General features: G+C 41.3%; 1 protein-coding gene across 23 annotated transcripts in view; it reads right to left on the bottom strand.

Annotated features, from left to right (window-relative positions):
• The window catches only part of LOC106587089 (MAP kinase-activating death domain protein), a 77,832-nt gene extending 50,209 nt beyond the window's left edge, over positions 1 to 27,623 (bottom strand). For all 23 annotated transcript variants that reach the window (XR_001324364.2, XR_006762139.1, XR_006762141.1 and 20 more), the window contains exons 1-4: positions 27,299 to 27,623; positions 7,336 to 7,552; positions 6,564 to 7,202; positions 4,174 to 4,477 (exon numbers count right to left, since the gene is read on the bottom strand). Coding sequence is in view for 15 of the 23 variants with exons in the window: in XM_014175037.2 (XP_014030512.1) it covers positions 4,174 to 4,477; positions 6,564 to 7,202; positions 7,336 to 7,394 (1,002 nt within the window). In the remaining 8 variants the exon portion in view is untranslated. The remainder of the gene's footprint in view (positions 1 to 4,173; positions 4,478 to 6,563; positions 7,203 to 7,335; positions 7,553 to 27,298) is intronic.
• Positions 27,624 to 27,989: the final 366 nt, after the last annotated feature.

Here is a 27,989-nt window from a genome sequence, read left to right as displayed (position 1 = left end):
AATTGTCTTGCTAATTCACAGTATTTAACAAACTTTAAAAGTAGTTTTTTAGGAGAGAGTGGTTTGCGTGGAGACCGCAGGCAGTTTAAGATTATTTGATTGACAGTTCCATAGTGTACCCTTACAAACAAACATGCCGTAGCCGAGACGCTTTCAAGGGTATTTGACTGCGGTCCGTTGGGAAAATTTGCTGCCAGACAAGTGACCGTGAAGATTCAAATTTGAGCACTAAATGCATCAGGGCCTTGCATGCATAGGCCTAGGCGTCCACTGTATGATATTTATACATACATACATACATACAATTGAATTCGGAAGTTTACAGAAGCTTCTGATAGGCTAATTGACATCAATTGACTCAATTGGAGGTGTACCTGTGGAAGCATTTCAAGGTATACCTTCAAACTCAGTGCCTCTTTGCTTGACATCACAGGAAAAATCAAAAGAAATCAGCCAAGACCTCAGAAAAATAAAATGTAGACCTCCACAAGTCTGGTTCATCCTTGGGAGCCATTTACAAAACGCCTGAAGGTACCACGTTCATCTGTACAAACAATAGTACGCAAGTATAAACACCATGGGACCACGCAGCCGTCATACCGCTCAGGAAGGAGAGGCATTCTGTCTCCTCGAGATGAACGTCCTTTGTTGCGAAAAGTGCAAATCAATCCCAGAACAGCAGCAAAGGACCTTGTGAAGATGCTGGAGGAAACCGGTACAAAGGTATCTAAATCCACTGTAAAACGAGTCCTATATCAACATAACCTGAAAGGCCGCTCAGCAAGGAAGAAGCTACTGCTTCAAAACCGTCATAAAAAAGCCAGACTACGGTTTGCAACTGCATATGGGGACAAAGATCATACTTTTTGGAGAAATGTCCTCTGGTCTGATGAAACAAAAATAGAACTGTTTGGCAATAATGACCATCGTTATGTTTAGAGGAAAAAGGGGGAGGCTTGCAAGCCCGAAGAACACTGTCCCAACCGTGAAGCACGGGGGTGGCAGCATCATGTTGTGGGGGTGCTTTGCTGCAGGAGGGGCTGGTGCACTTCACAAAATAGATGGCATCATGAGGTAGGAAAATGATGTGGATATATTGAAGCAACATCTCAAGACATCGGTCAGGAAGTTCAAGCTTGGTCGCAAATGGATCTTCCAAATGGACAATGACCCCAAGCATACTTCCAAAGTTGTGGCAAAATGGCTTAAGGACAACAAAGTCAAGGTATTGGAGTGGCCATCACAAAGCCCTGACCTCAATCCTATAGAACATTTGTGGGCAGAACAGAAAAAGCGTGTGCGAGCAAGGAGGCCTACAAACCTGACTCAGTTACACCAGCTCTGTCAGGAGGAATGGGCCAAAATTTGCCCAACTTATTGTGGGAAGCTTGTGGAAGGCTACCCGAAACGTTTGACCCAAGTTAAACTATTTAAAGGCAATGCTACTAAATACTAATTGAGTGTATGTAAACTTCTGACCCACTGGGAATGTGATGAAAGAAATAAAAGCTGAAATAAATCCTTCTCTCTACTATTATTCTGACATTTCACATTCTTAAAATAAAGCGGTGACCTAACTGACCTAAGACAGAATTTTTACTAGGATCAAATGTCAGGAATTGTGAAAAACTGAGTTTAAATGTATTTAGCTAAGGTGTATGTAAACTATATGTAAACTCGGTTTCAACTGTACATATCGAATCACGTAGTAACCAAAAAACAGAAGTGTTAAATCAAAATATATGTAACTTTTAACAAGACACACCTGTTAATTGAAATGCATTCCAGGTGACTACCTCATGAAGCTGGTTGAGAATGTCAAGAGTTTTTTGATTTGTTTAACAATTTTTTGGTTACTACATGATTCCATGTGTTATTTCATAGTTTTGGTGTCTTCACTATTATTCTACAAAGTAGAAAATAGTAAAAAATTAAGAAAAACCCTGGAATGAGTAGGTGTCCAAACTTTTGACTGGTACTGTATATCTGTGTTTTGCCTAATAGGAAGGATTCACTTTAAGGCAGACTTAGCGAGACTACCTTACAACGAGCAGCACCGCAGATGAGATGAGCACGATGCAAGACAGCAGAGACATTTAGCGTCACGCTTCAACGCTCCTTGACGTTGCGGAAATTGACCCAAATAAATGCTTCACAGAGTTCAAGTAACAGACACATCTCAACATCAACTGTTCAGGGAAGACTGAAATCAGGCCTTCATGGTCGAATTGCTGCAAAGACACAACTACTAAAAGGTCACCAATAAGAAGAGATGCAGAGTACGTGAACGGTTGATCTCCGCATGTGTAGTTCCCACCGTGAAGTATTTGATGGTGTGTGGGTGCTTTGTTGGTGACACTGTCAGTGATTTATTTAGAAATCAAGGCACTCTTAACCAGCATGGCTACCACAGCATTCTGCAGCAATACGCCATCCCATCTGGTTTGCGCATAGTGGGACTATCATTTGTTTTTCAACAGGACAATGACCCAACACACCTCCAGGCTGTGTAAGGGCTATTTAACCAAGAAGGAGAGTGATGAGTGCTGCATCAGATGACCTGGCCTCCACAATCACCTGACCTCAACCCAATTGAGATGGTTTGGGATGAGTTGGAACGCAGAGTGAAGGAAAAGCAGTGAACAAGTGCTCAGTATTTGTGGGAACTCCTTCAAGACATTTGGAAAAGCATTCCAAGTGAAGCTGGTTAAGAGAATGCCAAGCATGTACAAAGCTGTCATCAAGGCAAAGGGTGGCTATTTGAAGAATCTCAAATATAAAACTATTTCATAGTTGTGATGTCTTCACTATTATTCTACAATGTGATTCAATGTGTTATTTCATAGTTTATGTCCACTATTATTCTACAATGTAGAAAATAGTAAAAATAAAAATCCTTGACTGAGTAGGTGTGTCCAAACTTTGGATTTTATATATACAGTAACAAAGTAAGAGAAGCTTAGTAACTCTGGTAGGCCTAAAACATTCTTCCTCACATCAAGTTCAACTGTTGGAGTCAGGAAGAGCATCGGCCTGCAGTATAACAGGCTAATACCCACACCTTCAAAAGTTTCTAAAGTTCATTAGTGCAATACAGTATCAAAAGTAAGTCAAACTTTTACATGGAAAATAGAAGCAGAATAGTATATTGGAGCAAACATTACAGTTGGAATTTAATTTGGCCCAAAAAATTACTCCGAATAAAACAAATCTCATACGTTTTGAACAGTCTGTATTGCTGCAATTACCAAGAAAGGCTAGTGCCTACCGTACCCAACAAATGACAGCAATAGGTTAATTATATTTATTTTACAATAGGCCTACTTTGAACTAATCTTAAACGAAATACAGAGCACACAATTAAAAAGACAGATCGAACTTAATTTAGCCAACGAAAATGTCTCAACGGAATAAAAACAAAAACACGTTTTGCATATTTAAAGAACTAGTTTAGATAAATATGCATTACAATAACAATGAGATACAGTAATGATAATGCTAAAAAAGTATTATAAATTAAAAATAAATTAAAAAGTTACAAAATTGCATCCTACCTGAATAGAGTTGCACAGTAGCTTGCATTTGGCCGCGCCAACTTTCTTCCCATATTTGTCTACTACTACATACGTAATGGGAATATTATTCTGCATTGTGAATTGACATCGAATTTTATGATTTAAAAAAAAGATAGTTAAACGGGGGAAAAAATGGCAGTTTAAACATTAAGCAAAATTGTCCATCGTTCACACAGCTAACATATAGCTGTTGAGGGCAGGAACACACAACAGTACTCATTCCACTGACACACCTAGAAGGCAATGGGTTGATTTGTGACTGGGCAATAGCCATATTTAAAGGCAGAGGCCGTGTTCGTGAGTATCAAAACCTTGATATATCATGGGTTAAATCGTGACTGACTGATCTACAAATAATATTGATAGTTATTTATGATGCAAGGTGATTTGTAGATCAGTCAGTCTCGACTTGCCTTTAAAGTCGGCTGATCACCGACTGCGCCAACTGACTGATCGACAAATCACTTTGTATCCTAAATAACTACTTATTATGATTTGTAGATCAGTCTGCTCAGTTGCAGATTTGAAGCTCTCAAACACGGCTATAAAGTAGTTCTCAGGGTAAACTCCATTCAAAACGTCAGCCCTTTCCCCTAACCTTGTGCTCCAGCAGGATGCAGCTGAGCACCATGAGGCAGGCATCCACACCCAGCAACTCCAGGGGCAGGTGCAGGGGAAAGTCCACCATGGAGAAGCGAGAGTTGTCGGGCAGGGCAAAGGTGAGTGCCGGCTGCATCTCGTGGGGCAGCACCTCCACATCTACGCGCCGTTGGCCCGCCACGGGCACCGGAGAGCGCAGGAGGCGGTAGACCCAGGACTCGATCTCCCGCAGGTCAGCCAGCAGCTGGCTGCCCTTCTCCTCAACCAACAGTGCTCCCGTGAACACGCGCCACATGGTGTCCCTGATGGGAGAATGACAAGTCAGTCAACAAACTAACAACAGACAGTTTAGATACACATGGAGAGGCCTCTGTGACATGCAGAGGGAAATGGTGTCCCTGACAGGAGACAGTCAACAAATCATATCACAATCATATTTCTCAACAGGTGATAAAAGCAAGCACATCCTGGGAGATAATCAAACCGTACCGCAACTTCACCTGTTTACATAAATTATTAGAATATTAGGCGAGCGCTACATCATCAAAACCTTATAACTACATTTACACAGACAAAGCACCATTCCCTGTGCATTCTACTGTAAGTTGTCATTGTGTAATGAGCAAACAAGACGCCGATATAGGCCGCCGATATGTCGAGAGCCCTCCACTCTGAACGTACACACCCTTACACACAACCTGGCGGCAATAAACCCTCTTTGCAGTGGCCTGGCGTCTGTTAGCGAAGTAGGGAGATTAATCATTAGCTCGTCAGAGCTCGCCCTGGGCCACCGCCCACTGCAGCTGCTCCCTGAAGGCAGTCAGAGACCTCAATCTGTCAGCCGAGCACTGTGTGTGTGTGTGTGTGTGTGTGTGTGTGTGTGTGTGTGTGTGTGTGTGTGTGTTGGTGCATGTCAGAGACTTATAGGGAGTGGGGAAGTGTGACTGTGTGCGCGTTTGTATGTGCCTGTGTGTATGTGTTGCAGCAGCAACCTGCAACGCAGTAGACTGACACAGTGTTATGTAAGGCAGCACAGCCAGGGCTCAAAAGTGCTCACCAATTTGGACGCATATACGACTAAATATTTTGCTGTACAACCTGGGGTTTTATTTTGGGAGCACCAGTGGAACTAAAAGAAAATCTAAAATAAATAAAATGTCTAACAGTGTTTCACCGCAACGCTCTTCTCCACACTGCTCAAACAAGACAGGCTGCCTACAGCAAATAAATAGGTTAAAATGATTAAAATAATAAGTTCCAATTGCAGCCATATTTTCAATATAATCTCTAAGGAAACATAATAGAACTTGTGTTAAAATAATTAACATTTTGCTTATTGCATGTAAAACTAAATGCTTTTGCATGGGAATGTCTCATATCCTGTGTGCGTAAAGGTGCATGCACACCATGTTGTCGGATCTTCATCAATGACCTTGCATGAAGACCAGCTGACAGCAGCATGATAGGCCATGTGCCAGTGTGCATGTGTGTCTTCGAGAGCAGGGGAACCACGCATTTCCTGCAGCATTTGTTAGGAGACCCCACAAAAGGGAACGAGGCAAGGCCATGTTGACGTAGTGTCAAGAATTGAAGGTCAAATCCTCTGGCCTTTCAGACCATAGTGTTGTTTAAAAATGTAATGAGTTGGGCAATTCCATTTAGTCCATTAAATGTCATGAGTGGGGTTGAAAGGCCATAAGAAATTGGTACATTGTCCATTACTGTTTTTATTCCCAATTCATTAACTCAATAACTTTTATTTTAAAAAACAAGTAGTTGAGTATTGGAATGTATGTGAAAAAACTCAAATACATTCCCATGCATAATATTTTTTTTCATGAATACTTTCAAATACAATTTGGTTGACTGTTTTTTTTGTAATTTTTTTTTAACAAATAATCATTCAAATACTCAAATAAAAATGCTTGTTTTGGGCTGTGTATATTACAACCAGATCATACTGAATCTGTTCTGGACGTTGATATGGATTTAAAATGTATCATACTCTGACCAGATCCCAAATATCAGCTCTGGATTTATAAACAGGAATTTAGAAGGTTTTGCAAACAGATCTTCCAAGATAAGTGCTTACGACTAATACTAAACTCATCTTTTCTTGCTTTCAAATAGAGGTGGTCAACCACTTGTGGTTGCAACTGAGCTGGGTGGTTTAAAATAAAAACAGCCTAAATAAAAAACTATTGACCACATACCTTTGAATCACATTTTTGGTAGGGATAGGCCTATGGTTGGAAGTGTTCTAGTCTGGGTAGTTTTAGGATAGTTTTAGCAACGTTGTGATTTTACTCAACTGAATCTCCTGAAAGAAATTATGGAAAGCAGGGGGCTCCATTGTTTGATAAGCCTGGCACCATGCGTAGGTCTCACCTCTGAGTTGCGCGGGGCAGGCCGGCGCGCTGGGTCAACCTGTGGCTGCAGCAGTCCACCATTCTCTTGAGGATGTACAGGCACTCCCTAAAGGTGGAGAAAAAGGGGTAGTGGCTGATCATGCACAGCGAGGTCAGCGTGCTGTCGCGGTTCCGATTGACCATTTTGGCAGTGCTGCGTTTGTGCCGAGGGGACCTGCCAGCATTTGGCTCACCACCGGGCGGTCCCGGCTCCGTGCCTGGCGCAGATGTGGCTGTTGTGTCGGCACTGGCAGGTGTCGGCAACGTGGAGGCAGTGGGGCAGCCACCGCTGCCATCGGAACCCTCGCTGGTCGCTTCCGCTGTCTGTGCCGCCGTTCCACCGCTACCCGCCTTGTCACGGCGGTGCCCCCCACGCTGGAAGGAGCGGTAGAAGTTGACGCAGACACCGTAGCGCGTGATGCCCGAGTCTTTATCAGTGAGTGCGAAGACGAAGGAGGCGTCGTCTCGCAGGCTGACCCGGCGCTGCCGGATGCTCTGGCATCCCTCAGGCTGACAGAAGAAGACCACGTCCGGGGACAGAGGGAAGTCCGGGTGGTCCTCCAGCGGGTAGCGGCGAAGGAGCTGGGGGGTCTGGGACCCGGTATCAGTGCTGGGCTGCCTGGAAGGTAGGATGGAGGGAGAAATGGGCATAGAAACAGTATTGTATAAAAAAAAAAACACAAAAACAAAGGCCTAACAATATAATGTGAGGTAGTAGGAATCAGTTTGGGATTGGACTGTTAAGTCCTCACCTGGCTCCGACCACCACCAGGTAGTCCAGCAGACGGGGGCACATTTTCTTTTTCTCCATCTTTGATTGATGACGTCTTTAAGTCATGGCAACACTGACATATATCACCTCTCTGGTCAGTCAGCAGCTGTTCAATCACGAAGAGGTAGGGCAAGGTGTGGAAGGAACATCCAGGACCTTAGTGGCCATTGTGGATATCTGAGAAAAGATGGGGAAACCTGTAAAACAAGAACATGTAGTACGTTAAGTCTACGGTTATGGTTTTCAGTTTTATTCGTTCACTAAAACCTTGTTCACACTGGCAGTTTGAAGTGACTCAAATCCTATTTTTTGGCACATCCGATTTAAATATTTTTTTGCTGCAGTCTGAACAGCCCAAAAGCAAATGGAATGAGATATTTCAAGCGACTTACAAATCTGACTCCTGGCCATGCGATTTATTTTCCCTCAAGTGGTTTTTAGACTGTTATTTGGCATATTTTGTTGCTTTCTAGCTACTCTGTTGACAGTTTGACGAGAACATGTGGTAGCTAACTAGCTTGTTAATTGTTTACAAACAAATTAGAGAAAGTGCTAGAAAGTTGAATAGCTACCTAGCTAGCTAGTTGACTGCTGTGGTTAGCCAAAAATGACTCGTTTTGATAGGAAGCACGAGCACCACCAATCAACCTACACCACTGCGCACACACCCGTCGTTACTATGAAAACTAGCATAGCCATGTCAGCAAATAACCGCGGTCTGAATACACACAAATGCAATTTCATCACTTGTAACTTACTGTTTGAACAGTCAGTATTTCAAAATGGATTTGAGCATTAAGGCCTGCTGTGTGAACAAGGCTAAAGTAGATAGGGTAATTGTAATTTTTTTAATGGAAATCTATTGCCTAAAAGTGTCGGTAAATTGAAAAAGCAGCTAACCACACAAGGCTTATTTGTAATTCAAGCTTGCCTAGCTAATACTGCTATGACAATTTGAACAAGTTTGTTAAAAATTACTAATTTGAGGTTGTGTGTGCCGTGCACATGCACAGTTTCACAGACTCTACAGAAAGGAGAGTTCCCACCCCAGAAAGTGCGGACAATTACCATTGGTAACATGTCCACTCCGGGCAAACATCTTAAGAATCAATGATCAGTTCTCTTTTTTGTGACCAACTTTTTAGTTAGTTAGCCTTTATGCATCATTATAATGACACTTTTAGTTTTGTTTGGGGCTGATGAAAAAGCAGCCAGTTTGTACAAATGGTTCTCTATTCTATGAGAGTCCTTTTGAACCAGGTATGTTTCTTGGAGCATTGCTATATCAACATGGTTTCTTGCTAGGATATCAAGACAGCTGGAACATTTCATAGGACCGTTTAGGCCTTTCAGATTCCAAGAGAGAATAGCTAGCATTGCCATCGTAAAAAAAAAAAAGCATTATTAATTATGTAATTGTTATCTTTAGTGTTAATAAGCCCCCCCCACGGTTCCCCCTGTGAACCATTCCCCACTTCCCTCTCCAACCCTCCATTCCCTGGTTCACCACCCATAGGACATCCAGCCAACTTGACACACTGTGGCAAGCATTGGAGTCAACATGGGCCAGCATCCCTGTGGAACGCTTTCAACCCCTTGTAGAGTCCATGCCCTGACAAAATGAGTCTGTTCTGAGAGTAAAAGGGGAGGGGGTGCAACTCAATATTAGGAAGGTGTTCCTAATGTTTGGTATACTCAGTGTATGTGCTCTATGTATAACAAATATTTTAAAAAGATGAGGGTATGTGCAAGAAGAAATGCATTCGATAATCTAGATATTCACAATAATTAAATCATGGCCTTTAGGCTAAGTCATAATGATCAGTTGTCTCTTGTATCTAGATAGCAACTACTGTTGCTAGTCAATTAACACAATTGGTAATCACTATAGAAAGCTAGATATACTCGCCTTTTGTTCTAATTTGATTAGTATTAGCTATCAACACTGCACTTTCAAATGGTGAATGCATGACGTTTAGCGCTTATAGACAGCTAGCTAATGCAGCAAGAAAGAAATTACATGTCGTTGTGAAAAAAACATGCAGCCAAGGCTATATGCATGGTGTGTTGATGCTAGCTAATGAAAGCGCTAACTAGCGCTTGATAACTACGTCGCATATGGAAGTATGAATACAAGGAAAACGCACAAACACCAACAGTGGCATTTCTGTGTTGAATCTACACCTCTACGTCACATCTACTGCAGAATGTGACAATAAGCTCTCCTTCAGGCAAAACTGAGCCTCCTTTCTGTTGGAGGCACTTGTAGGACTTAGAGAGACTTTTCAACAGCAGCTCTCTGATGAAGTAAGCAGCTTAGGGGGTAAAGGGGTCCTGTGCGAGAGATCTCCTGGGATTGTAAACTCCCTCAGAGCTTTCACTATGGTCCGGCCATCACTCTAACTGGTACTGGCAGCAGGCTCAGCAAACAGGAGTAACCATGACCATCCCCCACTGCTGAACCACTTGGATAAGAACCAAATATACCCAAAATTGGGTATTTTATGATAAAATTATGAAACTTGGTACATTAATACTAGATACCGTGACATTTTAGTAATTTAGCCGATGCTCTTATCCAGACTTATAGGAGTTATAGGAGCAATTATGTTCAGTGCCTTGCTCATGGGCACATAGACAGATTTTTCACCTCTTAACCGAAAGGTTGCCAGATCGAATCCCAGAGCTGACAAGGTACAAATCTGTCGTTCTGCCCCTGAACAAGGTAGTTAACCCACTGTTCCTTTGCCTAGTTAAATAAAGGTAAAATGTAAAATTTTAAAATACTTTCATTAGCTAGCGTCAACACACTAATGTACAGTTGAAGTCAGAAGTTTACATACACTTAGGTTGGAGTAATTAAAACTTGTTTTTCAACCACTCCACAAATTTCTTGTTAACAAACTATAGTTTTGGCAAGTCAGTTAGGACATCTACTTTGTGCATGACACGTAATTTTTCCAGCACAGTAACAAACAAGTGGTAGCTGGTAGGTCCTTGCAGTCCCGCACAGAGAATGGGTTAGTATGCGCTGAGAGTTTAGAACATTATGTACACCTTCCTAATATTGAGTTGCAACCCCCTTTTGCTCTCAGAACAGCTTTGATTCATTGGGGCATGGACTCTACAAGGTGTCGAAAGCGTTCCACAGTGATGCTGGGCCATTTTGACTCCAATGCATCCCACAGTTGTGTCAAGTTGGCTGGATGTCGTTTGGGTGGTGGACCATTTGTGGAAAAACCCAGTAGCTTTACAGCTCTTGACACACAAACCTGTGCGCCTGGAACCTACTACCATACCCCGTTCAAAGACTCTTATCTTGCCCATTCACCCTCTGAATGGCACACATACACAATCCATGTCTCAATTGTCTCAAGGCTTAAAAATCCTTCTTTAACCTGTCTCCTCCCCTTCATCTACACTGATTTCAAGTGGATTTAACAAGTGACATCAATAAGGGATCATAGCTTTCACCTGGATTCACCTGGTCAGTCTACAGTTGAAGTCGGAAGTTTACATACACTTAGGTTGGAGTCATTAAAACTCGTTTTTCAACCACTCCACATATTTCTTGTTAACAAACTATAGTTTTGGCAAGTCGGTTAGGACATCTACTTTGTGCATGACACAAGTCATTTTCCCAACAATTATTTACAGACAGATCATTTCACTTATAATTCACTGTATCACAATTCCAGTGGGTCACAAGTTTACATACACGAAGTTGACTGTGCCTTTAAACAGATTGGAAAATGATGTCATGGCTTTAGAAGCTTCTGATAGGCTAATTGACATAATTTGAGTCAATTGGAGGTGTACCTGTGGATGTATTTCAAGGCATACCTTCAAACTCAGTGCCTCTTTGCTTGACATCATGGGGAAAATCAAAAGAAATCAGCCAAGACCTCAGAAAAAAAAATGTAGACCTCCACAAGTCTGGTTCATCCTTGTGAGCAATTTCCAAATGCCTGAAGGTGCCACGTTCATCTGTACAAACAATAGTACGCAAGGATAAACACCATGGGACCACGCAGCCGTCAAACTGCTCAGGAAGGAGACGCGTTCTGTCTCCTAGAGATGAACGTACTTTGGTGCGAAAAGTGCAAAGCAATCCCAGTACAGCATCAAAGGACCTTGTGGAGATGCTGGAGGAAACAGGCACAATAGTATCTATATCCACAGTAAAACGAGTCCTATATCGACATAACCTGAAAGGCCGCTCAGCAAGGAAGAAGCCACTGCTCCAAAACCTCCATAAAAATGCCAGACTACGTTTTGCAACTGCATATGGGGACAAAGATCGTACTTTTTGGAGAAACGTCCTCTGGTCTGATGAAACAAAAATAGAACTATTTGGCCACAATGACCATCATTATGTTTGGAGGAAAAAGGGGGAGGCTTGCAAGCCGAAGAACACCATCCCAACCGTGACGCACGGGGGTGGCAGCATCATGTTGTGGGGGTGCTTTGCTGCAGGAAGGACTGGTGCACAAAATAGATAGCATCATGAGGTAGGAAAATTATGTGGATATATTGAAGCAACATCAGTCAGGAAGTTAAAGCTTGGTTGCAAATGGGTCTTCCAAATGGACAATGACCCCAAGCATACTTCCAAAGTTGTGGCAAAATGGCTTAAGGACAACAAAGTCAAGGTATTGGAGTGGCCATCACAAAGCCCTGACCTCAATCCTATAGAACATTTGTGGGCAGAACTGAAAAAGTGTGTGCAAGCAAGGAGGCCTACAAACCTGACTCAGTTACACCAGCTCTGTCAGGAGGAATGGGCCAAACTTCACCCAATTTATTGTGGGAAGCTTGTGGAAGGCTACCTGAAACATTTGACCCAAGCTAAACAATTTAAAGGCAATGCTACTAAATGCTAATTGAGTGTATGTAAACTTCTGACCCACTGGGAATGTGATGAAAGAAATAAAATCTGAAATAAATCATTCTCTCTACCTAAAACAGGGAATGTTTACTAGGATTAAATGTCGGGAATTGTGAAAAACTGAATTTAAATGTCTTTGACTAAGGTGTATGTAAACTTCCGACTTCAACTGTATATAGCCTTGGCTACATATTTCTTTCACACAACAACATGTGATTTCTTTTTTGCTGTATTAGCTAGCTATCTATAAGCGCTAAACGTCATGCATTCACCATTTGAAAGTGCAGTGTTGATAGCTAATACTAATCAAATTAGAACAAAAGGCGAGTATATCTAGCTTTCTATAGTCAGGATTGAGGTAAAGATGAACGGAGCAAAGTACTGAGAGATCCTTGATGAAAACCTGCTCAAGAGAGCTCAAGACTGGGGCGAAGGTTCACCTTCCAACAGGACAACGCAGGAGTAGCTTTGGGACAAGTCTGTGAAAGTCCTTGAGTGGCCCAGACAGAGCCCGGACTTGAACCCGATCGAACATCTCTGGAGAGACCTGAAAATAGCTGTGCCTCAATGCTCTCCATCCAACCTGACAGATGATCTGCAGAGAAGAATTGGAGAAACTCCCCAAATACAGGTGTGCCAAGCGTGCAGCTTCATACCCAAGAAGACTCAAGGCTGTAATCACTGCCAAATGTGTTATAACAAAGAACTGAGTAAAGGGTCTAAATACTTGTGTAAATGTGATATCAGTTTTCTTATTTGATAAATTAGCAAAACTTTCAGCAAAACTGTTTTTGCTTTGTCATTATGGGGTATTGTGTGTAGATTGATGAGGGGGGAAAAGGATTTAATACATGTCAGAATAAGGCCGTAACCTAACAAAATGTGGAAAAAGTTAAGGGGTCTGAATACTTTACGAATGACTGATGCATTGTGGAGGCCATGGGGATGGCACAGTCCATCAGTCTGAGACGTGCTACTGAAATTTTATATGGTTATATTACATAAGAACAATGATGCAACACTAATAAAAAATATTATTATTTTATAACAAATGCGCTTTCTCCAGCATTGGATAGTGGTCACAGTCCACGGTTCAGACACACATCAGTGCGCTGTTGAATTGGCGCCATTTCCTAGACCATGTTGCTATGTGCATAATAGCAAAGTTAACTAGCATATTGGTGTTGAGAACAATGCGGCGGAGGCAGTAGCAGAATGAGGAAATGAGAAAACAGCCCTTGTCTTATTGTCTAAGAAAAGTGAGAGAGGAAACCAACTTAATTATGTCTATAATCAGTAGCATAACTGTTAAATGTGCCTGGCATTATCAACAATATATCTACAGAAATAAGACAGATCCTGCTTCTGTTCCCTGTTTAATAGCCTACTAGCCAATTGTTTAATAGCCTACTGATTCCGTGAGCACCAAGCCTCATGCAATGAATGACATGTCAAGTAAACAACTTCTCAAATTCAGCTGTTTTTAATCTTTGCTTTGCTGTAATTAAGGCTTTCAACTTTTTTCGTTAGTACAGCCTCTCTGGTATTATTTATTTAGTGTTGTTTACACTTCCAAATTGTCCAAAAAATGTAATGTATATTTGTTACTATTATGATCATAAGTAACATCATTGTCATTAGTACCCCTAGAATAGCAGCCTTGTATAACCTGTCTGGGCTAGGGGGCTGTGTGATTATTTGTGGCTATGTACTCTCCTAACATAATCTAATGTTTTGCTTTCGCTGTAAAGCCTTTTTGAAATCGGACAATGTGGTTAGATTAACGAGAGTCTTATCTTTCAAACGGTGTAAAATAGTCGTATGTTTGAAATATTGAAATTATTGAATTTGAGGTATTTGTATTTTGCGCCACGCGATTCCACTGGCTGTTGAATAGAGTGGGACGCTAACGTCCCACCTAGCCCATAGAAGATAACCACCATTGAGCTGTAGGCCCAAGAGTGCATCCTGTTTAGTCTTAATACCGTAACTTCTGACCAAAGGGTCAGAAAAATCATATTGTTTTCTATACAGCACCTGTTTGGCACACAGAACATGCACCCAGCTCTTGCTCCTTATCTTATTTTTCTTGTTCTCCAGTATTTTCCACAACTAGTCAATTTATTCCACCCATCTGACTTTCCATTTACCTCCTGAGCAACCAGTAAACATTCCCCCATTCCCAGTTTATTTTTCACGTCCTCTGCATCTATTTTGCTGTCACATGTGTTACGTGTTCAGTTTGTTATAACCAATTTATTGTATGATATTCTATAAGTCAGGCCCTATTGTACCATATTCGGATGGGATAGGTTTTACTGGGAGGGGTCAGGAAATGTAATTATGTGCACGATGACAACACCATATCTGTCATTTTAGTTCTGTCCGAATCTGCCATGTCAGTATTTTTTTTTACATGGCATGAGTGTAACAACTCCAGCCAGAATAACCTACTGTTTTTTGGCAAACTCCAATGTCCTCTGACAATACTAGGCCCGTGCGAATTGACATCCCTGTGTTTTGAGAGAAATGTCTGCGTTTGACAGCTCGCGGTTCGGGCAACAATAAATGATTCGATAAATTTAACTAAGTGCTGCGCATAAGCTATATATGAATGGCCTAAATGTAGCCTATCAACTTTCACAGTGAATGCCTTTGTTTATATAATTGAATATTGCCAAAATGCATCAGTAAAAACTATTGAGCCTATTTAATGCAAACCTTGCTGTTAGATAGCAAAGCAGCATAACTGAACTAAACATTTGGAAATTACAACTTCAGTGCTTCATTTGTAAATTGGGAGGTGCTGGAACAAATAGTGAGAGCGAGAGGGGGGGGTGACCTGGGGAGTTCTGAGGTAACGAACGCATAAACACATTTATAAATAAACTTTATAATAAAGCATTGCATGTATATCATTGCATTTGCATAGTAGCATAGAGCATTAGAGAGGCACTTACAGAAGTTGCACACATGGGGACATTTATTTGTAGCCTAGGATGGGGTAAAATTTTGGCCTTTTATAAACTAATTTCATGCAGTTTTACATCATTTTACATGACTGGAGACTTTGGCATAATCTTTTTTTAATACCCACAAATGATCGAAATGGCAGGCTACTTCAACACGGACAAACCGAGAATCTGAGATCAATAAAAACGACCTTGTCTTGAATCCATCAATAGCCTAGGTCTAAGTGTGTGGAGCCACATTGTAGGCTACAATATGAGGAGGAAATTAGTCCTAAAAATGCTTTCCAGTTTCACGGACTCACCCAATGATGCGCAACTCACTCGCTCGCTCTTTTTTGTAAAACAAAATAATTTGATAAAAATATTTTTGGTAGTCTACAGCATAGTCTTCTCTTTTCAGCAGGAGCCATTTGCTTTCCCTCGATTGTATTTGAAATATTGCTTAAGGCCCGTTTTGTCTGCAGCTGTTTTTTCACTGACAGATCTGCCGCGCGTTCCCGACTGTAGGCTATTCCTTGTTATTGGGCTACAATCCACAGCTCGGCCATTTAATTAAGATATTGAACCTCTGTGGCTAAATTATAGGCTTTATCATGGTGTAGTAGGCTATTCTGAATGATTTCATTTATTTCTGAACAGACAGCAGTAATTCTATAACTTTGGCAAATGCATTTCAATTTTTGAGGGGTGCTGCAGTCTGTTCAGAACCCTTCAGGCAGCTATGATTCTATAAGGAAATAAATGATTAAGTGCAACGCTGGAGAGATGAGAGTTGCAGGCTCATGTCTATCAGAGCAGAGAGATGATAGAAAGTGAATCTCATTCTAGTTATGTGAGAGATACTGGCGTGCTTCTCACACAGCCACGCGTTGGTCTCAAACATAGGTTACAATGTTACGCAAACCATAAACCCAGGCCCGCCCAACCCAAATCGATTCTTAGAATATTAGGCCCGGGCTGAAAATCTACTTTTCACATTACAATTTTTGTGGGGTCAGGAGAATTAACGAAGAGGCAATTCGAATATACTTGGAAGGCTTTTATTCAAATTTTTATATTGCCAGGAGAGGTAAATAAATAAATTAAATAAAAAAGTAAATAAATGTACTTTTTACTCCATACATTTTCCCTGACATCCAAAAGTACTCGTTACATTTTGAATGCTTAGCAGGACAGGAAAATGGTCCAATTCACACACTTATCAAGAGAACATGCCTGGTCATCTCTACTGCCTCTGATCTGGCGGACTCACTAAACACAAATGCTTCGTTTGTAAATTATGTTGGAGTGTGTCCCTGACAATCTGTAATGTAATGTAATAAATAAATAAAATATATACATATACATATACATATATATATATATATATATATATATATATATACACATTTCTCTGTCTGGTTTTGCCTAATATAAGGAACATGAAATTATTTATACTTTTACTTTTGATACTTAAGTATATTTTAGCAATTTCATTTACTTTTGATACTTAAGTTTACTTCAAACCAAATACTTCTAGACTTTTACTCAAGTAGTATTTTACTGGGTCACTTTCACTGGAGTCATTTTCTCTTAAGGTATCTTTACTTTTACTTAAGTATGATAATTGGGTACTTTTTCCCACCACTGGTCTTTGGTCATACCTGTCACATAAAGAGAGCAAGGGTTGAGGGAATAGGGAATGTTTTTCCTAAACAAATGAAACATTTCGGTAACAGAACAGACAACTCTTGGTCGACCAAGAGTTAATTTTATTCGGGGACAGCCTAAACTCGCATGAATATTTTTTATGACCACACCATTGTTGTGGTACACCCTCACCATTCCAACACAGAAAAGATGCTTTTTAACAAAAACATTTTTGAAATGGAAGGAAAACTATTTCACTCATATTGTATATTTCATAGAAATCTGGAAACACTGGACAGTTACCTAAAGGGAGCTAAGTTCATTGTGCATGACACCACAAAGTAATGCTTGCAAGGCCTGTGGCATTCTGGTATGCCTAACAGGTACGTATCTGATGTTCCCAGAAAAGCTGTGCTGATGTTGAATTATAAGCCCATCTGATGAGGCACTTTCCTAACGCTAGAGAGAGGGCATTTGCTGAGCTATAGTACTGCATTATCTCACAGGAGACAGATCAGGTCTGTCAAATCATCTGTAGTGAGGACTGCAAACTCAAGTGTTTGAGAACATGAGAAGTAATCCAGCTAAGCATTTATGGAGATGTAGCCCAAAGGACAGGGGATATGAAATGTGGAAATAAGCTTTCTACACATCCACCAACCCATGACTAAGATGTAGGAATTCAAAACACACGTTGCAATTCAACATAATCAGGAAAAGTGACCAGTGTGTTTGTGTATCATAGGCTATAGGTCTCATTGTGCCACATTCAAAGACCTAGTACTCCTCTTCCAATACAACAAATGTTGATAAGATGAATACTACTATCATAATGAAATACTCTGATTAGGCACTGCTTGTGGAGAATCGCTTGGGCTGCAAGTCTCTCGCAGCACCCGACCCAGCAAAACTATCAATCTGCCTCGATGGCAATGGGGTGGAAATTAAGGCATGATTCAGTGATTAGAGCAGACACCTCTGCTTGGAAAGCAGTTTTTGCTAAGAGTCAAAATATCTCACAAATCAGCCTGTGGACAGAGATTTGAGATTGATAGCTGGGCTGACATTGTAAGTTAACAGAAAATGGGCCATTTGGATAGTAAATACGGCAAGACATAAACATGTCTCAAAGTACCGTTTAGGCTACAGGACAGATTAACATACTAAAAGAGACTGAAGCGACTTAATGGAGGTATGTGTCTGACATGTGAATTTGAAATAAATAAATAAATAAATAAATATACATACATATATATATTTCACAAGGTAGGCTAGTTGAGAACAAGTTCTCATTTACAACTGCGACCTGGCCAAGATAAAGCAAAGCAGTGCGACACAAACACAGAGTTACACATGGAATTAACAAGCGTACAGTCAATAACACAATAGAAGAAAAAAAAAGAACGTCTATATACTGTACAGTGTATGCAAATGGCGTGAGGAGGTAAGGCAATAAACAGGCCTTTATGTTAAATAAAGGATTGTAGTCTAAAACCAGCGCTACAGCACCCGTCAGAGGAGTAATTTGAGAGCAGGATACAAACACAAAAGGTAAACTATAGCCTAACTGACAGACAGACACCCAACCCCATCTAGTAGTGTGTTCTCTCAAAGTATTCTACATTAAACTCCAGAATTTGTCCTTCATAGCTTGTTCTCCATATTCTTTTAAATAGAGAGCCAATTTGTTTCCAGCACATTTATTTCCACCATGACTGTGCAAAACTCGTTTTCCTCATGGCTCTCGTCCCTCTGCAGCAGATATGTTAGGAACATCGAATGGCAATAAAAATCACAGTATCAAATCCCAACTTCACTTTGAGCCAATCAGAGAGCACGGACCTCGGAATAACAACAAAAGGGGGAAATTGTTCTAACTAAAACAATAAAGCTACACAGAGAAAAATAACAAAAACAGTTATTGTCCGGCTGAAAAAGGTGAATTCATCTCCCAGTGTCTGTTGGAAAGCAGACTAAACCAGGTTTTCCCTTTAGGGAGTTTTTTAGGATAAAAAGAAACAGAATAGATCTAAGCACAGGCAAAATCCTAATCCTTGCCGATGACAAGCACACCCATTACATGAAGCATCCACCACCATGATGGAAAATACAAAGAGTGGTACTCAGTGATGTGTTGGATTTGCCCCAAACATAACACATTATATTCAGGACATAAAGTTAATTTCTTTGACACATTTTTTGCAGTTTTACTTTAGTGCCTTGTTGCAAACAAGACGCATGTTTTGGAAAATGTTTATTCTGTATAGGCTTCCTTCTATTCACTCTGTCATTTAAATTAGTATTGTAGAGTAAATACAGTGCTGTTGATCCATCTTCAGATTTCTCCTATCACAGCCAATAAACTCTGTAACCATTTGCCTCCCTGAGTGTATTCCTTCCTCTCCGGAAACTGAGTTAGGAAGGACGCCTGTATCTTTGTAGTGACTGAGTGTATTGATACACCATCCAAAGTGTAATTAATAGCGTCACCATGCTCAAAGGGATATTCAATGACTGTTTTGTTATTTTACCCATCTACCAATAGGAGCCCTTCTTTACGAGGCATTGGAAAACCTTCCTGGTCTTTGAATTTCAAACCCAGATTCAACCACACTGCTTGACTGAGGGAACTTACAGATAATTGTATGTATGGGGTACAGAGATGAGGTAGTCAATCAAAAATCATGTTAAACACCATTATCGTACACAGAGTGAGTCCATGCAACTTCTGACTTGTTAAGCACATTTTTACTCCTGAACTTTTTTTTAGGCTTGTCATACCAGAAGGTGTTGAATACTTATTGTCTCAAGACAATTCAGCTTTTCATTTTTTATTACACAGGATCGGTGGGTCCCCCACGGGACGGTTGAGCTTACGTAGGCTAATGCGATTAGCATGAGGTTGTAAGTAACAAGAACATTTCCCAGGATATAAACATATCTGATATTGGCAGAACGCTTAAATTCTTATTAATCTAACTGCACTGTCCAATTTACAGTAGCTATTAGAGTGAAAGATGACCATGCTATTGTTTGAGGAGAGTGCACAGTTATGAACTTGAAAAGTTACTAATAAACCAATTAGGCACATTTGGACATTCTTGATATCAAATTTACCAAGGCTGGAATAATACATTACAGCCTTTCTCTTGCATTTCAAAGATAGAAAAAAATACATGTATTTTTTGTACCATGTTTTATCTTTTACCAGATCTAATGTGTTATATTCTCCTACATTCATTTCACATTTCCACAAACTTCAAAGTGTTTCCTTTCAAATGGTATCAAGAATACGCATATCCTTGCTTCAGGTCCTGAGCTACAGGCAGTTAGATTTGGGTATGTTATTTGAGGTGAAAATTGAAAAAAAAAATTAAAAAATTAAAAAAAAGAGGCGGATTTTCATTTGTAAAAATGTTTTTTTTTTAAATAAATGTAAAAAACATTATTCCACTTTGACATTATGGGGTATTGTGTGTAGGCCAGTGACCAAAAAATCTCAATTTAATCCATTTTAAATTCACAAATGTGGAAAAAGTCAAGGGGAGCACCAAGGCCTATTTAACTGCCCACCCTAAACAACATTGTTTTAGGCCTAGGCTTTCTCCTCAAAATCACTGTCTAAACATGGTTAACTTTGCATTGGGAGACATTTTACTGGTGAATGTCGGCATTAGATATAAGTGTTTGGATACTTTGTGAGAATAAGGTCTATGACACACTCATCTACACATATTTGATAGCCATCTTGCTTTCCCATCTAAAACAATTAAGGCTGGTTTATACCTTACGTACGCAACACAAAAACAGTACGCAAAATGAGAGCCTGCATTCTTGTGTAAAATTATGAAATTGTTGGGCTGCACATATCTGTGTAGGTTTGCTACGCAACAACATTTTACATAGCTACTTGTAGTTCTTCCACGCGTCTGTACATAGGATATAAACTAGGCTTAAGGCGCAATTCATAAAAGAAATATCAGCGTACTGAGCGTGTGTTAAAACATGCTGGATCTGAGAGAAACATTTCTAGAAAGAAAGAAGAGAATGGAGGTCTTACATCCTTGCTCAACTGGTCATGTGACCTGCTCGCTACGCAGTCTATCATCTTTTATTTCCGCCTACAGCCCTAGCATCAGCCCTGAGGAAATAACAATCAGCATAGTCGTCATAGCAACCCAACCCTGCTTTTTTCTTGTTCAGCTGTGTGTCGGCTATTCTTAAAATCAGAGAATGTTAGTGGGCAGGGCACCATGTTATCAGTGACACCAAAGGATTTATTATCTAGGCATTTTACAAAATACAATGAGGTCAAATGAGGAAATTAACCATGACAGCTACAATGCAAAAACCAGGACGAATGTGGCCTACATATGGCTCTGGACTAGGCCTGACCAAATGGAGAACAAAAAAACCTGACAGGCAAACAAACTTACCACAGAACGGGAAGAGGACATGTACCTCGAGTAGACTCAAAGATCTAAAATAGGCATGAATCCTGATGAGTTTTTCCCGGCAGAATCTGTACATAACTGGCCTTTCACTGAAAGGTAGCCGAATGTTTGATTACAGCAGCTCTAGTTCATTCAATTTCCTCAATGACGCCTGTAGCTCATTTGTTTAGTTGCTCCTTTCACAATAAAGCCTAATTACCAACCCACAGGCCTCAGATATGGATAAAGCTTAATTGTGTGCTCAACTTCAGGTCATGCCCTTACAATATTAAGCAGACGTCAAAGGCTGGTACAAACAAATGTCCATGGAAGGTTATTCTCAGGTGTCAAAAAAGGCCCACTCCTATGAATGGTCAACAAAGCAACTAGGCCTATAAACGGTCTAGAATCTTCATTTAAGATGCCACCGCATGTACACAGGCCTAGCTTTTTTTCTATCAATAACAGAGAGGAAATATTGCCTGAGCCTTCCTCACTGGTTTGTTAACCTTCCTTCTTGGAGTAGCATAATTAACTTACAAATGTGTGGGCACTAATGCACTAGGGACCTCAGCAGTGAAGTGGCAGCAAATAACAAAGCTATGTGGCAATGTAAAAACTGTGCACGCTTGTATCTTGTTCCCAGTAGCCTCCTTTAGTTGTTTTTTTATTTAACCAGGGAAGTCAGTTAAGAACAAATTCTTATTTACAATGACGACCTACCCCGGCAAAACCCAAACAACACTGGGCCAATTGTGCGCCGCCCTACGGGACTCCCAATCCCGGCAGGATGTGATTCAGTCTGGATTCGAACCAGGGACTGTAGTGACACCTCTTGCACTGAGATGCAGTGCCTTAGACCGTTGCGCCACTCGGGAGCCCTTCTTAGCGGTGTTGAAATGTTGGCTCCACCTACTACCTAGAATTCAGAAGCTATGCTTAGGCTACATCTAGAGCCAGACCACGTGACCATTTAACAAAGTAGTCCAGTGCCTACAACTAGATACAACTAGAAACTAGATACATTTGCAAGTGGTGCCTTTGAAACTCCACCCAGAAAGACAAACACTCCACAACCAGATCAGCTTACCAGTAGCCTATATCTGATAAAGATGGTTGTGTTTGATCTGATGGGTCAAATATTAGCCTACTAGGCCATGCAGAATAAAGTAAAAGCACCAGACCGTCTGGATAGTATGTGTGCCCGGAGATGGAGACATGAAATACAGGCCGTTCGTGCAATTCATTTGCTGATGGTGTGACATTTGGAGTGGCTATGACTGAAAACAGCCTGTAGCAGACTGCAAAAGACTCATTGTGTGTCATTCAGCTGCTAAATTGCAATGCCTCAAGGGCCTAGACTACAATTACAAAATCATTCAAACCTGTCCAAGTAACAAACTACCATTAGGATGCCTTCCTCCAATTGGATTCAACTCTAATGAATAAGATGTTATGAGGCTGAGATGGAATCTGTGTGCAAAAACAAAGGCTGGGAATTGCCAGGGACCTCACGATACAATATTGTCACAATACATAGGTGCCGAGAAGAGACGTATTGCGATTCGATACTGCAAATGTATTGCTATTTGATGTTCCAAATATATTGCTCAATATACACTATATTAATTCAAATTAGTGGATTTGGCTATTTCAACCCCACCCGTTACTGACGTGTATAAAAAAATTAAAAAAATCGAGCACACAACCATGCAATCTCCATACACAAACATTGGCAGTAGAATGGCCTTACGGAAAAGCTCAGTGACTTTCAATGTGGCACCGTCACAGGATGCCACCTTTCCAACAAGTCAGTTCGTCAAATTTCTGCATTGCTAGAGCTGCCCCGGTCAACTAGAAGTGCTGTTATTGTGAAGTGGAAAGGTCTAGGAGCAACAACGGCTCAGCCGCGAAGTGGTAGGCCACACAAGTTCACAGAACGGGACCACCGAGTGCTGAAGCGCGCACAAATCATCGGTCCTCACTACAGAGTTACAAACTGCCTATGGAAGCAATGTCAGCATAAGGAAATGTTCGTCGGAAGCTTAATGAAATGGGTTTCCATTGACGAGCAGCTGCACACAAACCTAAGAACACCATGTGCAATGCCAAGCGTCAATTTGAGTGGTGTAAACTGCGCTGCCATTGGAGTCTGGATCAGTGTAAATGCGTTCTCTGGAGTGAAGAATCACGCTTCACCATCTGGCAGTCCGACGAACAAATCTGGGTTTGGCAGATGAGAGGAGAATGCTACCTGCCCCAATGCATAGTACCATCTGCAAAGTTTGGTGAAGGAAGAATAATGGTCTGGGTCTGTTTTTCATGGTTCAGGCTAGGCCCCTTTGTTCCAGTGAAGGGAAATCTTAATGCTACAGCATACAATGACATTCTAGACGATTCTGTGCTTCCAACTTTGGGGCAACAGTTTGGGGAAGCCCTTTCTCGTTTCAGCACGACAATAACCCTGTGCACAAAGCAAGGTCCATACGGAAATGGTTTGTTGAGATACACTAGGTGTGGAAGAACTTGACTGGCCTGCACAGAGCCCTGACCTCAAGCCCATCGAACACCTTTGGGAGGAATTGGAACGCCAACTGCGAGCCAGGCCTAAATGTATACAGTTATGACCTGCCTAGCTGGGCCCTTTCTGTCCAATATATAGCAAAACATTTAACTGCCACCTTCAATATGCCACATTAATGACAACACCAGAGTTTGTATATCTGGCCTGGAATTGAAGGCCCCCAGCATCAACATACAGGGCTGACAACATCCACAATTTCCCCACCAAAACCAATAACCCTACTTCATTATAACGTCACTGTGTACACTATGCATAGCGTACGTCACTGTGTACACTATGCGTTGCATGCCGGGTTTCGACAGCGGGGGGAAATATGAATAAACACCTAAAAAAAACGGCACATTTTTAACACTGACATAATATTGAAATAGGGTTATTGAAAATACACATTTTAAAGTAGGGGTAACAGAGCTAGAGCTCCTGGTCAAGTTTACCAATGCAACAGCAACACTGACAAAATACAAGATCCACTGTAAACCTCTCAGCTGCCTCATCTGACAAGAGGTGAGCTCTGGGTCGAGCAATCAAAGCCTTCCTTTCTCGGAGAGCAGGAAATCATAGTAGGCTAGCGTAATGACTGAACCATGTGAGAGAAAGCAGGTCCCCGCCAATTCGAATGATCTTCACAGGCTAAATAATGGCCCATGTTAAGGCAACAGCTGAATCTGGTCAGAGTGGTCTACTCTGCAGGCGGTACTGACTGGTTATGTAAGCATTGAGGGGAGATATGATTCACACAACATGCAAACCAACTCTTAGCAGTAACACTGAATTGCAACCAAAATGGAAAGGATGTAGCCTACTGCAGTGGCCTCACATTTTTAAATAGCCAGATTGTCTTGTCCAATAAAGGGACAATGTCTTGTTAGTTTTGCTGCGAACAAAACTAAAACTGCGGAGAGACACCTAGAAACATTAAAACATCAGTCAGAAATATTCAGAAATACTGCAGTTTAAAATACTGCATTTTCACCATTCACTGGAAATTGGTGCTCTTGATGGTGTTTCAAAACATGAAAATGACTCCATCACACCAGCTGGCTGGCCATGGTCTTATAGTAAATAAACAAATGTGGGTATTTCTTCACATCTCTTTTGGGCTGGCTAAAGGAACGGCTCTTGATGTTGTGGCTAGTGTGTCTGCATTCAGACATAGGCCTAATATAACATATTTTCTGCCTAGGTGCCTACATGTTATGCTTTCTATCAAATGAAGAAGACACTGACTAGTACAAGCAAAACTGCTTGAGTAGTACTCATGCAAGTATTTAAGCTATAGGCTTGAGATTCATTCTTGCAATGTCATCATAATTTGCCTGACGTGCAACTGCAGCTAGACAGTGCAAGACTCTTCTGCATGGGTGACAATATACATAATTGGTGACAATGGGTCAAAACGCCCTTGACCCCAAGATCCAAGGTAGCCTTTACCTTACTTAACTCAAAGAAATAGGGACATCAGAAACGTTTTCCCTCAAAGACCTCTGCGTAGCATCCACATCATGTCTTGCTAGAAGCAGGCTAGCTCAGTGTGTGATTGCGGCCTGCATGAACACCCCCCCCTCGAGCATCCCATTGTTCCTGCATGAACGCCCCCCCTCCAAGCACACCATCTTCATGCTTGTGTGACACTTTTGATATTCTGATTGTCTATGGATTAAAATGTGGGTCAAAAGGGAAATAAAAGTATTATCTGACTTTGAGGGACACTGTCTACTGGTGTCCTAGCTAGCTAGCTACCGATGTTGCACCTGCCTACCGCCCGCTTACTAGCTAGCACACCGTGTCCTTTGCTCCCGCCTGCCGAACACCTGGCCTCGCCGTCGTTAACAGAACTGCGGGAAAGCAGTGTCCGACAGGCGGGGGCAAAGTACACCATCTACTGGTGTCCTAGCTATTGTTAGCTACCTATTCCACCAGCTAGCTAGCACCCAGTGTCCTTCCCTAACACCTGCCCTCACCTTCATTAACAGAACTGTGGGAAAACAGTGCCCGAAAGGCGTGAGCGAAGTGCACTCTACTGATGTGCTAGCTAGCTACCTATCCCGCCTGCTGTGTACAAGAGTCCTAGCTAGATAGATAGCTAACACAGTATCCTTCGCTCCCACCTGCCGAACAACTGCCTCGCCATCGTTAACAAAACTGAGGGAAAGCAGTGCCTGATAGCCGGGGCGAAGGACACCGTCTACCTAGTGATGGTACGTTTGATCCCGGAGCTCCGAGGCACGTGTCAAAATAGCTAAGCAGTGTACTTCAAAGCAGTGTGCTGATCCCTGTATCAATTTATCAGAAGCATGTTATCAATGACGTCCGAAGCTTTGTTGCACCACCACCTGATTGGTTTGGTATTAGGTTAGTAGAAGACAAAGAGGCTAAGTTGCGCACGTGCTAGGAATGTGGGACGTCATCTCTAATAATTTGGCAGCTCTAAATTATTTTGACCAACAGGTGCCATTAGTAACTGTGTTGGTCAAAGCCTAGAGTAGTTAACCTATTTTCGACAGAATTGGGTGGAAAACCTCAAAGCTTAGTTTCCCCATCACTAGGTGTGGCAGGTAGCCTAGTGGTTTAAAGCGTTGGGCCAGTAACCAAAAGGTTGCTGGATGGAATCTCCGAGCTGACAAGGTAAAAATCTGTCGTTCTGCCCCTGAACAAGGCAGTTAACCCACTGTTCCCCGGTAGGCCATCATTGTAAATAAGAATTTGTTCTTAACTGACTTTCCTAGTTAAATTAAAAAAATAAAATGAAAATACGGAGGGTTTATCAGCGGTTGGCATCCAATGTCACAGTGCATTACCGCCACCTACTGTACTGGAGCGCCTAACTCCAGCTTTTGTACCAGAGTCCTAGCTTAAAAATGGATCAATAGAAGTATAAAGAAGGATGCAGGAACGCCCTGAATTGCGGTCCGCAGTGGCACCCTTCTCGGATAACTACATAGCCTGGTTTGCTGGCTAGATAGAACTCAGTTATGATACTACCTCGCGCTGTCTTGACGGAATAATAATGAATACCATGGTAATGGTGACTTAGTTATGTTTAACGGAAAAGCTACCGCCAAATGGTTCACAAGTACCATGCCATGTTTAAGTACAATTTCAATAAGGACGTGGATATTCTATCAACAACGACCTGCATGTAATTTTTGTTCCAGTATTTAGCTGATTATTACCATCTACAAATAATCAGCATCCTCCAGAACACAGTTACAGAGCAAACCAACTCCATCACTTATACGTACGTCACGAGTGCATTAGCTAACAGCTATCGTAAGTAGCTAACGTTAGCTATCATAAGTAGCTGGCTATCTATCTTTAAGTTTGTTTACCATGGCAAGTAACATATTATATTCTATCGTCAGTACTAATTGACGTTGTCACATTTGTGAAATTTGCTACCGAGAAAGATGCGAATCGAAAATGCAAGAACATCTTACCAGTATGTTAGCTAGGTGGCTAGGAATACCCGCTAGCTAGCTGTCGTCGTCGGCCTGGTATGTTATTGGTGGTAGAAAGAAAGCCAGTGAGTGAGGAGATGAATTGAGACGTATTTCAAACAGCGAGATGTAATAAGTATCCTGGATCCATTTTCCAGAGATGGTGATTCAACAGCTCTTCAATGTGTGCTTTAAATCCACACCTAATTTTAGACTGTGAAATGCTTGCTCGCGTATGATTATTGGCTTAAAACCTGTCTTCATAACATTTCCACCAGATCATCTGCAGGGACTGGAGTTCCGCGGATGGGGGCAGACTGTACCATTGTGACACCTATGTGAATCTAACCACAATAACGATTAGCCACAAAAGTGGAATTTGCTGTTCGTCTTCAAAATAAAAGTTTCTCGTTGAAAGTGATGCAAATATTTCGGTCATGTCATTTTTTGACTTCATAATGATAAACAAGGTGGGACTGTTATACACATATAACTATCAGTTGAAATCGCACTGTGGATGTATAAGACTTCCTAATTGCATTGGGGACATACTTATTTCACTGTAAAGCCTTACCTATGGCTTGTGGATCAATGAAATAGCGTATCAGTCTTATTTAATTTTTTACCTTTATTTAAACTAGGCAAGTCAATTAAAAAAATTATATTATTTACAATGACGGCCTACCAAAAG

The sequence above is a fragment of the Salmo salar genome, chromosome ssa26, assembly GCF_905237065.1.
Source record: "Salmo salar chromosome ssa26, Ssal_v3.1, whole genome shotgun sequence".
In the NCBI taxonomy this organism is placed as follows: Eukaryota; Metazoa; Chordata; class Actinopteri; order Salmoniformes; family Salmonidae; genus Salmo; species Salmo salar.
This window is presented reverse-complemented; position numbering and strand designations above follow the sequence as displayed.